The sequence below is a fragment of the Rutidosis leptorrhynchoides genome, chromosome 1 (genome assembly GCF_046630445.1).
Source record: "Rutidosis leptorrhynchoides isolate AG116_Rl617_1_P2 chromosome 1, CSIRO_AGI_Rlap_v1, whole genome shotgun sequence".
Lineage (NCBI taxonomy): Eukaryota > Viridiplantae > Streptophyta > Magnoliopsida > Asterales > Asteraceae > Rutidosis > Rutidosis leptorrhynchoides.
In genome coordinates this window covers 454,352,252-454,366,230 of record NC_092333.1, presented here as the reverse complement: position 1 = coordinate 454,366,230, position 13,979 = coordinate 454,352,252, and the positions used below count along the sequence as shown (strand labels likewise).

General features: G+C 34.3%; 1 protein-coding gene across 1 annotated transcript; it reads left to right on the top strand.

The window, feature by feature from the left end:
* The first annotated feature begins 6,871 nt into the window (after window positions 1-6,871).
* On the top strand, window positions 6,872-7,255 carry LOC139903701 (secreted RxLR effector protein 161-like). Its single transcript, XM_071885820.1, has one exon. It carries the CDS (start codon window positions 6,872-6,874, stop codon window positions 7,253-7,255), a length of 384 nt encoding a protein of 127 aa, XP_071741921.1.
* The last annotated feature ends 6,724 nt before the right edge of the window (window positions 7,256-13,979 follow it).

Below are 13,979 nucleotides of genomic sequence, written 5' to 3'. Positions count from 1 at the left end.
GATGTTCAAGCATGAAGGAGGAAGATGATAAGGTGATGGGTTCATGATGATGAAATGAGTTTAGGTGGTAATGATTTGAGATGGTGATGATTCGAACAACCGAAAAAGAAGTGGGTTTATGTAATAAGGTAACCCGTGGTGGTGGTAATGGTGATGGAGTTTCGTGGGTTTGGATAGAGAGATGAGAAGGAGTGAAGTGGAGATGGTTGTAAGTGGTGAGGGTGGTTTCGATGGACGACAGCAGCAGCAAGAAAGGTTGCAGAGGTCGAGCAGTAGATGATATGTTTGAAGTTGTTATGTTTTGATCTTTCATGTATATGTCTATATCAAATGTATATGTGTCGTGTTTTTCACAAAACTAGTGAGCTAAGTTTGAATATAATACAACCATAATTGACTAATTCAACCATGTTAAAGTCTAAAAGGATACAGTAATCCTACTTAATAATTTCATTAGGATGGAATCTAATGATATAATGGGACAGCTATGAAATTTTGTTTTATTAATGTCGACATTGCTAATTAATCGGGCATTGGATCATACTCCGTTGTAAATTAGTGACGGATAAAAGTTCTCATAAAAATTCCAAAATTTTATATTACACATCTTTATTTAATTCAGTCATTATATTTGTTAAATAAAAATTACATCAACTGTCCCTCTCAATTCTGGGTAAAATATAAAAAGTTCTAAAATTTAATAAACAGCTCCTAATTACATTTTTAATAAGTCTATAACTTATAAAACTCATTTTCGGATCTCCGTCTATTTTAAAATCATATAAGTTTGAATTTAGTTTGCTTAATATCAACCGGAACATCAAAAGAGTATTACAATCATTTAATATTTATTTTTACTATACTTTATTTATATATAGTTATGTTGTAAATAATAATTATAATATTCTATTTTTATTTTATTTTACATAATTAATTTTAATACAACAACATATAATATTTAAAGTTTATTATATTTATATATACATATATATTTAAATACACACAAATCTATTTACAATTATCTGTTCGTGAATCGTCGAAATTGGTCGAAGGACAATTGAATACATGAAAACATTTAAAAATTTTTTGAGACTCAACCTAACAGACTTTTCTTATCGTCTCAGATGAAATGTCCCGTTCATATTGATTATAAACGTTCCATATTAATTGATTTCGTCACGAGGTTTTGACCTCTCTATATGAGACCTTTTTCAAAGACTGCATTCATTTTTAAAACAACCATAACCTTTATTTTATTGATAAAGGTTTAAAATGCATTACGTAGATTATCAAATAATGATAATCTAAAATATACCGTTTACACACGACCATTACATAATGGTTTAAAATATGAATATATTACATCAAAAATAAGTTTCTTGAATGCACTTTTTCATAATATCATACAAGCATGGACTCCAAATCTTGTCCTTATTTTAGTATGCAACAACAGAAGCTCTTAATAATCACCTGAGAATAATCATGCTTAAAACGTTAACAAAAATGTTGGTGAGTTATAGGTTTAACCTATATATTATCAAATCATAATAATAGACCACAAGATTTCATATTTCAATACATCCCATACATAGAGATAAAAATCATTCATACGGTGAACACCTGGTAATCGACATTAACAAGATGCATATAAGAATATCCCCATCATTCCGGGACATCCATCGGACATGATATAAAAACTCGAAGTACTAAAGCATCCGCTACAACAGATGGGGTTTGTTGGGCCCAATAGATCTATCTTTAGGATTCGCGTCAATTAGTAGACTGGTTTACTAATTCTTAGGTTACCAAGTAAAAGGGGCATATTCGGCTTCGATCGTTCAACCATAGAAAGTAGTTTCATGTACTTGTGTCTATTTTGTAAAACATTTATAAAGCTGCATGTATTCTCATCCTAAAAATATTAGATTTTAAAAGTGAGACTATAACTCACTATCACAGATTTTTACTTCGTCGGGAAGTAAGACTTGGCCACTGGTCGATTCACGAACCTATAACAAATATGTACATATATATCAAAGTATGTTCAAAATATATTTACAACATTTCTAATACGTTTTAATGTTTTAAGTTTATTAAGTCAGCTGTCCTCGTTAGTAACCTACAACTAGTTGTCCATACTTAGATGTACAGAAATAAATTGATATATATTATCTTGACCCAATCCACGACCCAGTGTATACACGTCTCAGGCTAGATCACAACTCAAAGTATATATATTTTTGGAATCAACCTCAACCCTGTATAGCTAACTCCAACATTACTGCATATAGAGTATCTATGGTTGTTCCAAATAATATATATAGATGGGTCGATATGATATGTCAAAACATTTGCATACGTGTCTTTATGGTATCCCAAGATTACATAATATATTAGAATATATGTATTATACAATATAAGTTAGCTAGGATATGATTAATATAGATTTATTACCAATTTTCACGTAGCTACAACAAGTAAAAATATCCAATCTTGTTTTACCCATAACTTCTTCGTTTTAAATCTGTTTTGAGTGAATCCAATTGCTATGGTTTCATATTGAACTTAAGTTTATGAATATATACAGAAAAATTATAAGTTTATAGTTGGAAATACAGGTTACAAGTTGTTTTTGTAAAGGTAGTCATTTCAGTCGAAAGAACGACGTCTATATGACCATTTTGGAAAACATACTTCCACTTTGAGTTTAATCATGATTTATGGATATAGTTTCATGTTCATAAGAAAAATCATTTTCCCAGAAGAACAACTTTTAAATCAAAGTTTATCATAGTTTTTAATTAACTAACCCAAAACAGCCCGCGGTGTTACTACGACGGCGTATATCCAGTTTTACGGTGTTTTTCGTGATTTCCGGTTTTAAATCATTAAGTTAGCATATCATATAGATACAGAACATGTGAATAGTTGATTTTAAAAGTCAAGTTAGAAGGATTAACTTTTGTTTGCGAACAAGTTTAGAATTAACTAAACTATGTTTTAGTGATTTCAAGTTTAAAACTTCGAATAAGGTAGTTATATATATATGAATCGAATGATGTTATGAACATCATTAGTACCTCAGCTTTTGTAGATAAACCTATTGGAAATGAGAAAAATAGATCTAGCTTCAAAGGATCCTTGGATGGCTTGAAAGTTCTTGAAGCAGAATTATGACACGAAAACAAGTTCAAGTAAGATTTCCACTCGAAATAAGATTGTTATAGTTATAGAAATGGAAACAAAGTTTGAATATGAGTATTACCTTATATTAGAAAGATATCTTACTATAAATAAAAAAGATTTCTTGAGGTTGGATGATCACTTTACAAGATTGGAAGTAAGCTAGCAAACTTGGAAGTATTCTTGATTTTATGAAACTAGAACTTATAGAATTTATGAAGAACACTTAGAACTTGAAGATAGAACTTGAGAGAGATCAATTTGATGAAGAAAATTGAAGAATGAAAGTGTTTGTAGGTGTTTTTGGTCGTTGGTATATGGATTAGATATAAAGGATGTGTAATTTTGTTTACATGTAAATAAGTCATGAATGATTACTAATATTTTTGTAATTTTATGATATATTTCAAGCTAGTTGCCAAATGATGGTTCCCACATATATTAGGTGACTCACATGGGCTGCTAAGAGCTAATCATTGGAGTGTATATACCAATAGTACATACATCTAAAAGCTGTGTATTGTACGAGTATGAATACGGGTGCATACGAGTAGAATTGTTGATGAAACTGAACGAGGATGTAATTGTAAGCATTTTTGTTAATTACAAGTATTTTGATAAGTGTATTGAAGTCTTTTAAAAGTGTATGAATACATATTAAAACACTACATGTATATACATTTTAACTGAGTCGTTAAGTCAACGTTATTCGTTACATGTAAATGTTGTTTTGTAACCTTTAGGTTAACGATCTTGTTAAATGTTGTTAACCCATTGTTTATTATATCTAAAGAGATGTTAAATTATTACATTATCATGATATTATGATATATTAATATATCTTAGTATGATATATATACAGTTAAATGTTGTTACAACGATAATCGTTACATATATGTCTCGTTTCGAAATCATTAAGTTAGTAGTCTTGTTTTTACATATGTAGTTCATTGTTAATACACTTAATGACATGTTTACTTATCATTTATCATGATTAAACATTGTGTATCAATATCTTAATATGATTCATATGAATTTAGTAAGACGTTGTTATAACGATAATCGTTATATATATCGTTTCGAGTTTCTTAATTCAATAAACTCAATCTTATGTATATAACTCATTGTTAAAATACCTAATGAGATACTTACTTATCATAATATCATGTTAACTATATATATAATCATATATATGTCATCATATAGTTTTTACAAGTTTTAACGTTCGTGAATCACCGGTCAACTTGGGTGGTCAATTGTCTATATGAAAACTATTTAAATTAATCAAGTCTTAACAAGTTTGATTGCTTAACATGTTGGAAACACTTAATCATGTAAATAACAATTTCATTTAATATATATAAACATCGAAAAGTTCGGGTCACTACATCAGAGATATTTAATCGTATCGAGAGTTTGGTTTAAAATTAGTAGAAATATTCCGGGTCGTCACAGAAAAATTCTCCGGTTTCCGAAGTCGTGGGAGAGCAACTGCCTTTCGCACTTTCTTCGTAGTCTGTTAAGTTTGAACTGGAATCTACAGAAATTAATACCATAATTAATATTTTGTTTTTATAGTTTTAAAAAGGTGTTACTATAATGGCGACTTTAAATCCTATACCGACAAACTCCCTGTTTGTTAAGCATGTGTGGTTCTTATCAATTTATCTTTGAAACAAGTGGCCAGGCCAACAACGGAGAGGCAGGATCCTTTTGGTTCCAATATAATTAGAGACTGTTCGGAAAATTCAACAACCAAGTTCGTGTATAATTGTTTTTCTTAGACACCACTCAAGAGTCTCAGATATTTTAACTGAATCATCGATTACCATAACAGACAGAAAATTAGTCCTCGGCAGCGGCACCAAAAACTTACTTCTACTTATGATATGACCAAAACGGACGGTTTTATTTGTGCGGTGTCGTTAGGTCGCAACACGTCGGAATTAGCTACCAAAAGAGAGTAATGGTTTTATTATTTATATTTAGCTAGGGTTTCCTAGCTATAACTCACCTACTTGTCTTCCTTTTAACGAGTAAGTGGTAAATATAACTCAGGTTCGTATTTTTGTATGTTTGCTCAGTAACGTGGGACAAAAGTGCCTATATAGTTAACCCTAGTGACAAGAGGTGATAGATTAATATTAACTAATAATACTATAATTTAACTGTAAAGATAAAGATAGATAGGTATGGAGAATAGAATTCTGATGGGAGACTATCACAAGAGTTTAACTTCTTAGAATAAACACTAAACCTCAATCAATTAAGCTATGAACCTAACTGATTTGTTACTAAGAGTTTAGGCTTTGAAGATTCTGGCTAAGACGGATATCCCTACTCCCAACGCTAACCTTAGAGGGTTTAAACGACCTTATGGATAGAATCCTAGGTACATGAACAAAGTGGTATACCCATAAAGGAAAGTCACAGCTTTTCTTTATCCCAGTTGGTCTAACTAAAGCAATATTTCACCACTTAACACTACGCTATGCCTTAACATTAACAGATGTGCAATCTTAGATATTCTAAGGTACTGCTAATTGGACTAGAAGTCTCTCCTTTGCGATCAATTATTCAACCCCGAATCACCTTACAACATCTCAAGAACGTTGCTCCTGACACGAATCATGCTTTTGAGCAAGCTAGTGTTCACTGAACTCTATATTGCCTACTCTAATCACAACCTAAATGGGCAGCTCTTCTTTGACGAATAAATGGTTATTCGTACGTAGGTACTATATCCCTATTGTGACGTTAAGCACACATAACTACTTACCTTGTATCCTAGTGTTGATCAGGTCCTAATACTAGGTTATAGCCACGTGAATAAGCGAAAAGGGTGATCCATAAATTAAACTTCTAAACCGTCAAGGTTTCAGCATAACAATAGGATAAGTTTCAGATAAAGTATTTAACAAATAATAAACATTTGTTACAAATAGACAGGCATGCAAGATGAAAGCAACTTAAGATAACAAGATAACTTTATTAAATCAAGGAAAGCGTTCACCATTTACAGATGAGATCTGGACCATTACAAGTGCTGACATCCTCTAGACTGCTCCTATTACAATCTTCGGCGTTCACCTCCGGGTACTTAATTTCCTGCTCGGAGGTGAGAAGGCCTTGAAAGCTCTAGTGAGAGAAAGTATATTGTAGTGAGAGAGTGAGGAGAGGTGTGTTGAAATTGGATGATAAAAAGCCTTTAAATAGACTTGAAATTTCCCTGCAAATGGCTGACAGGCCATTTGGCAGGCCGTTTGCAGGGGCCGTTTTCCATGCTAGCCCGTTTGCAGGGGTCGTTTGCCCTGGCTGTTTGGCAGGCCGGCAAGCCGTTTTTCAGGCCGTTTGGCTTGCCTGGTCAGCTAATTTTGCTGGATCGTAACTTGATTTCTTGTCTTTCACCGTTTTCGCTCTAGTCTTCGTTTTAGCTCCGTTTTTCTTGATTCTTTTTGCATCGTCTTCATAATTACTTTATCTACAAATTTAACCTAAAAATGATAGCCGAAAAAGTTTTGAACTTTAAGCTTTTTGGGACTCAATATCGGGGGTAAAAACATGACGTTTTAGCCGATATCACTCTCCTATTGATCTAAATGTAAAGCTCTTACCGAATACGGGGAAGGTGGTGAAACCACTTTAATACTCTCAAGTAATAGGTTATTTGATGTATGTTATGACATCAATGAGACCGGATATTGCGTATGCCATGGGGAAATTGATTAGATTCACAAGTAACCCTGGTACTCACCATTGGTATGCGATTAATCGAGTATTTATGTACTTGAAACAAACCATGAATTATGGTATCACATATTCCGGATTTCCTCCTGTCATAAAAGGATATTCAGATGCAAGTTGGATTACTAACATTGAAGATCATTCTTCTACAACGATTTGTATAATCCTACTTGGAGGAAGAGCTATTTTATGGGCATCAAAGAAGCAAACTTGTATCACTACTTCGACCATGGAATCCGAGTTTATTGCTTTGGCATCGGCCGGGAATGAAGCCGAATGGTTAAGGAATTTAATCTATGAGATTCCTTGGATGTTAGACATAGTATGATTCGAGAGTTGATCACCAATGGAGTTATTTTTGTTGTGTAAGATCCTGAATTTTGCCCTTAGAAGCAGTGAAGATTACAATGGTGATCGACGGGCGATAGTAATTCGACGGTTGTGAAAGTCGAAATTTTAGAGCATTGCGGTAAATACTTCTTATGAAGTGGCGGATGAGCGAATATTGTTGCTCTTAAGTGTTAGACTGGTAAAGATGACCGGTGAGCCGGCGATGGACTTAATGGTCGGTTAAGCTGAAGGTTATGATGAAGTGTTGATATTGCGGTTGTAACACCCCGCCAAATTTCCATCTAACGGAATGTTAACTCTAGTCCCAGTGCTTGGCTTGACTTCTATGTAACTGTAATATTCTACAGCGAAAGCGATTAATACCTAAGAATGAAACACGCAAAACGGATCAACAATAATGTTGAGTGAATCTACAGGTTTTAGGTAATCAATACAGTATGTTTAAGAAATAAGATTTCGAAAACATTTATTAGTGGAAGAACACCAAGGTTTAATGTTAAAAGTTTGTAGACACCTCCGTGTCCTGTTTCAAAAGTTTGTTGACACTACCATGTCAAGTTTCAAATATCTGTAGACAATACCATGTCAAGTTTTATCTCATTTGTTCGTAACCACAGTTTTACATAATGTTGTATAGTATCAGAAAACAGTTATCAGAAAATAGTTTAAGTTCCTTGACCACGAGATTTTACAAGTACAACTCCAAGTTGCGAAACGTTTGCATAATCTATGAGCACCTGAATACTAGCAATCACCCGAGTATAGAACCTACTATACCCGCCTTTACCTCATAAAATGTTATACACTTGTTCGAGTGTATCTAATGTTCAAAGTAAATGCACCACAGTTAATAATGAAGGGTGAGGTTGTCAACCTAACGGATCCGTCCATCTAAATTGTGCTTACACTGATGGTATTAAAAGTATTTAAGCTAGAGGCTTTGTGAACAAATGCAATATGCATATATAGTACTCATGTCAATAAAAAAGCATTTGATAATGTAAGTATAACAGCGTGTATTCTCATCTCTGAAAACATGTAAAAAACGGGACTGTAGACTCACCTTTGAATAAAGCTCGGGTTGAAAAGTGGACAAATACTTGTACGGTTTATAGCTGAGTAATGCAACCTAAGTATACGTATTTAGGTTGGTTAATAAATATGTCTTAAACAAGTGTTGTTTCATAGTATAAGTTGTCTTATAGTTCGACTCGACACGTTTCAAAGTAAAAGTCAACATATAGTCAACTAGTTCATGCAAGTCAAACAAAGTCAACCCAAGTCAAACCAAAAGTCAAACTTGGTCAAAGTAGTCAACTAAGGTCAACATCAGTAGGTACATGTCAAATTTTGGTCAACATGTCAAACCTAAGTCAAACAACTCATTTTGGTTCATAAATGGTAAATTTCACAATCACAGTTTATCGTTATGCATACCGTTTATGTACATGCAGCAGACTTCGTCAAATAACACATAGCAAAAAATTCAAGTGATCATGGAAAGCTCCAGATCATAATATGACTCAAAATAGATTCCAAAAAGTCCAGCCAAGGTCTCATACGATGTTTAAAAGTCAGGAATCAGAAGGGGTACATTTATGGTTTGCCAAATCAGTTTCTGACTGCGCACTGATTTGGTTTTGGCTATAAACGGAGCTAGGGACATGAAATTGATACAATACCAGTGTCCATGGTTCAAGGACAAGTCAAACTAACATATTTCAAAAGTTGAGCAATTTTTATTTAGCCAATTTGTACAGTTTATTCGTGCAAGTTGAATGTTCAGTTTTCAGATCAATTCAGAATTCACACAATCTATGGCCCTATTGTGCCCAATGCATAAGGTTTAAGAGATTTCTATTAACTAACCATATGTCACATATCATATTAAGATTCATTTTCCAGAAGCATACTTTCTAATTCAATAAACACAAACCACATAGTAAAAAACAGAGAGGAAGTTGCTGTTTCGATCCTAGTTTAGCTAGTCACATTCGCACGCGATTATTCGAAGATATATATACAATTAGACTATGATATCTACATGAAAAGTGAAGAAATTTTTGTGTAAATTTCAAATATGTAAAGTTTTAAACCCAGAAGTTAATACATTTTATCATACAAGGTTGTTTTCATGCAGGTGCTGTATAATTCCACGTTTTCATTCGTTTTAGCATATCTCAAGTTATACATAAGCAAACGACATGATATCCTAGTTTAAACTGAGTATTTTTGAATTACCTATCCAATGGTATTAAATTCACAAACCAATTCGTGGTCTATCAAACCCATATTTCTGATTACACAACAAAAACACAACGTTAATTTCAATTGGCCATATCTTGATCATCCGGAAACGAAATCAAGCGAATCCAAAGCCTAAAATCAATAGTTTTTCACAAGGATTATAATTATCACATAATATCATGCAATTGAAAAATTAAAATTACTGTACATGCAATAAACAATTTCGGTTTTCGCATCAAACAATCAAAACGAGTAATTTATCGCATCTAGCATTCATCAAACATCAAGACTTGAGCAATAGACAACCTAAATCATGAAACCTTAACAAAAATCTGATTTTAAAGATTAGGGTTTATGCAAATATACCTTTGATCGCGAAAAGAATTATATCAATGCGTAGAGGATGAAGGGAATTGCAAGTTTGATGTTGAACACATAAGCTAAAAAGCAAAAATTGATGGTGGATTGGTGGTGATGGATGTCGACGTGAGAGAGGAGAAGGGAGGGAAGAAGCTGCGTGATTTTTGATTAGGTTTAGGGATGTGCAGTGTTTTGTTACTAGTTACTTATTATTAAAACCCTAGATTTCCACAAGTTACACTTAAGTCCACAAGTTAATAAAAATTAGGGGAGGGGGCATGAGGTTCAGCCGAATATGGCCCACCATGGTGTCCCGGGTTCGTGTTTTGCAATTTCATGTATTCGTGGTTCGTTTCAAGTGCCGTTTAGACGTACCGAAGGCCCAGAACGCTAAACCGATCGTTAAAACGCAACCAAACGTTTAATTTATTAAAAACCCAATAAATTAAAAAAATTTAAAAAGTTAATAATTATTAAAATAATTATTAAAATAAACCCGAGTGTTTCGTTGCTCAAAAAGCAGTTATCAAAACCGTATTGTTTTTATCGTATTTCTTTATCTAAAATATTTATTCGAATTAATATTAACCCGTATTAATTATTGTAACCCTCCAAGGATCAAGTATGCGTTTATTACACATAAACACATAAACGTCAAGTAATCGCCGTTAAATAAACTAACAGAAGGTTAACGGAAGTGACGGAAAAAGCAGGGTTGTTACATAACCAACCTGTTTTTGAAAATTTCGTCCCGAAATTTTAGTGAACGTTCGCTGAAGTAGTTCCTTCCGGAAACAGTTACGGGTACTTTATGTCTCATTTGATCTTCACGCTCCCACGTGAATTCTGGTCTTTTCTCGCGTTCCACCGAACCTTAACGATATGAATGTTACTTTGTTTTAAGCGTTTGACATCGCGGTCCATGATCTCGACAGGTTCCTCAATGAAATGAAGTTTGTCATCGACACGCAGTTCCTCTGAAGAAATAATCAAATTCCTGTCGGCTAAGCATTTCTTCAGGTTGGATACGTGGAAAGTGTCGTTTATGCCACTGAGTGCTTGTGGCAATTTCAATCTGTATGCCACCGGTCCAACCCTTTCAGTTATCTCGAACGGTCCAACATATCTAGGACTCAGTTTACCTCGTTTCCCGAACCGTATAACACCCTTCCAAGGTGATACTTTAAGCATGACTTTATCACCAACCTGGAATTCTATATCCTTCTGTCTAACATCGACGTAACTCTTTTGATGACTCCGAGCCATTCTCAATCATTCCTGAATCTGTAGGACTTTCTCCGTTGTCTCCTGAATAATCTCAGGACCTGTCAACTGACTATCCCCCAATTCGCTCCAACATACAGGAGATCTACACTTCCTTCCATACAACGCTTTGAAAGGTGCAGCTTTAATGCTCGCATGGTAGCTGTTATTGTATGAGAACTCAGCTAGTGGTAAGTACTTATCCCATCCGTTTCTGAAATCAATGACATATGCTCGTAACATGTCTTCAAAGTTTGAATAGTTCGTTCGCTCTGGCCATCTGTCTGGGGTGATATGCTGTACTCATATCTAAACGGGTCCCCATTGCTTTTTGTAATGACTGCCAAAATCTGGAAGTGAATCTGCTGTCGCGATCGGATATAATGGATATAGGCACTCCATGCCTAGAGACGACTTCCTTAATGTAAACTTGAGCCAACTTCTCCATTTTATCAGTTTCTCGTATCGGTAAGAAGTGTACAGACTTAGTGAGACGATCCATGATAACCCAAATACTATCGTAACCTCCCACCATTCTCGGCAGTTTCATGATGAAGACCATGGAAATACCTTCCTATTTCCACAGGGGAATCTTTGGTTGGGTTAATAATCCTAATGGCTTCTGATGTTCAGCCTTGACCTTAGCGCAAGTCAAGCACTTTCCGACATAGGTAGCAATGTCAGCTTTCAAATTTGGCCACCAATAAAACGCCTTCAAATCTTGGTACATTTTATCTGATCCCGGATGAATTGAGTACCTTAACTTGTGTGCTTCCTCCAACACTAGTTCTCTTAATCCCCCAAACTTTGGTACCCAGATTCAATTAGCAAAGTACCGTGTTCCGTCCTCCTTGATGTCAAATTTCTTATTCATTCCTCTGAGAAATTCAACATCGACATTTTCTTTCTTCACGGCCTCTCGTTGTGCTTCACAAATCTGTGATGTGAGATTTGTACGGACAACTATGTTAAGAGCTTTAACCCTGAGAGGTTTCTCTCGCTCTTTTCTGCTTAAAGCATCCGCCACAACATTCGATTTGCCAGGATGGTATTGAAGTTCGCAGTTATAATCGTTAAGTAGTTCCATCCAACATCGTTGTCTCCTGTTGAGCTGTTTCTGATCAAATATGTGCTATAAACTCTTATGTTCGATGATGATAGTAAACTTGGTTCCATACAGGTAGTGTCTCCACATTTTAAGTGCAAAGACAACAGCTCCTAATTCAAGGTCGTGCGTAGTGTAGTTCTGCTCTTGAATCTTTATCTGACGTGATCCATAAGCAATAACCTTATTTCACTGCATAAGCACGTAACCCATTCCTTGACGTGAGGCATCACAATAAACAACAAAATCTTCACTTCCCTCGGGTAGAGACAATACCGGTGCATTTGTTAACTTCTCTTACAATAACTAAAATGCAGTTTCTTGCGGTTCTGACCACTCATACTTCTTGCCCTTATGATTCAACGCGTTTAATGGTCGGGCAATCTTAGAGAATCCTTCGATGAATCTACGATAATAACCAGCTAGACCCAAAAATTGTCGGATCTGAGTTGGCGTCTTTGGAGTTTCCCAATTCTTAACTGACTCAATCTTTGCTGGGTTGACCTGTATTCCATTGGCCCCTACAACACGGCCAAGAAATTGTACCCCTGGTAACCAAAAGTCACACTTAGAGAACGTTGCATACAACTGCTCTTTTTCTAAACATGGTCAATATCGATCGTAGGTGTTGTTCGTGCTCTTCCTTGTTCTTGGAGTACACCAATATATAATTAATAAACATAATGACAAATCTATCTAGGTATGTCTTACAAACACGGTTCATGAGGTCCATGAACACTACCGGTGCATTCGTCAATCCAAACAGCATCACTATAAACTCATAATGTCCATAACGTGTTTGATGTGTGCGAGGTGTACTAGGAAATAGTATTATTTTTATAACGAAATACTATTAAATATGATACAATTTTACACAAGATATTTATTTATTTATAGAATGGATATACCTAAACCTTGCTACAACACTTATAGGCAGTGTACCTAATCGTACAGTAGTGTAGTTTTTAGTAAGTCCGGTTCGTTCCACAGGGATACACTTAAACAAGCTTAACGCTATAATTTTTAACTTATAAAAATACAAATATATATATAAGTAATATTATTATTATAAAAAGGGAGTTTTTACCGTTTAATGACCGGTTTGTCGATTTTTAAAACTTTAGTCGCAGTTAAAACCTAATGTAAAATATTAAATAAATAAAAGACTTAATTTAAAGCGTAAAATAAATAACGATAATGAAATTGCGATAAATAAAAGTGCGATAATTAAAAAGTACGATAATTAAAAGTGCAATTAAATATGAAAATAAAGGAATTATGCTTATTTAAAATTCCGTAATCATGATGTTTGACGTGTTGATTTTTAGTTTATTCCCATGGGTTAATTGTACTTTGTCTTGGATTATTTAATATATCCGTTTGGTTTTTGTCCATAACAGTCCATCGGTCATAAAATTAAAGTGCGAGTGTCCTCGTCAAATTATCCTTATTTCCGAAGTCAAATATTCCAACTAATTGGGGACTTAAACTGTAACAAGGTCTTAATACTTTGTTTAATAATTACACCAGGATATCGACTGTGTGTAACCCAAGGTTTTAATACTTTGTTAACAATTACGCCAAGTGTCCTTGTACATAATTTCACCCCTGTTTTAATAAATCTATTAACTATTAATCCATTCCCGTGTCTGGTTAAATGAACGATTATTCGTACATATAAATATCTCGCCCATCGTGTCCGATCGAGTGTATATAGTTATTTCTA

Excerpts from the sequence above, each read along its gene's own strand:
- LOC139903701 (XM_071885820.1), top strand. The coding sequence starts at position 6,872 with ATGAGACCGGATATTGCGTATGCCATGGGGAAATTGATTAGATTCACA.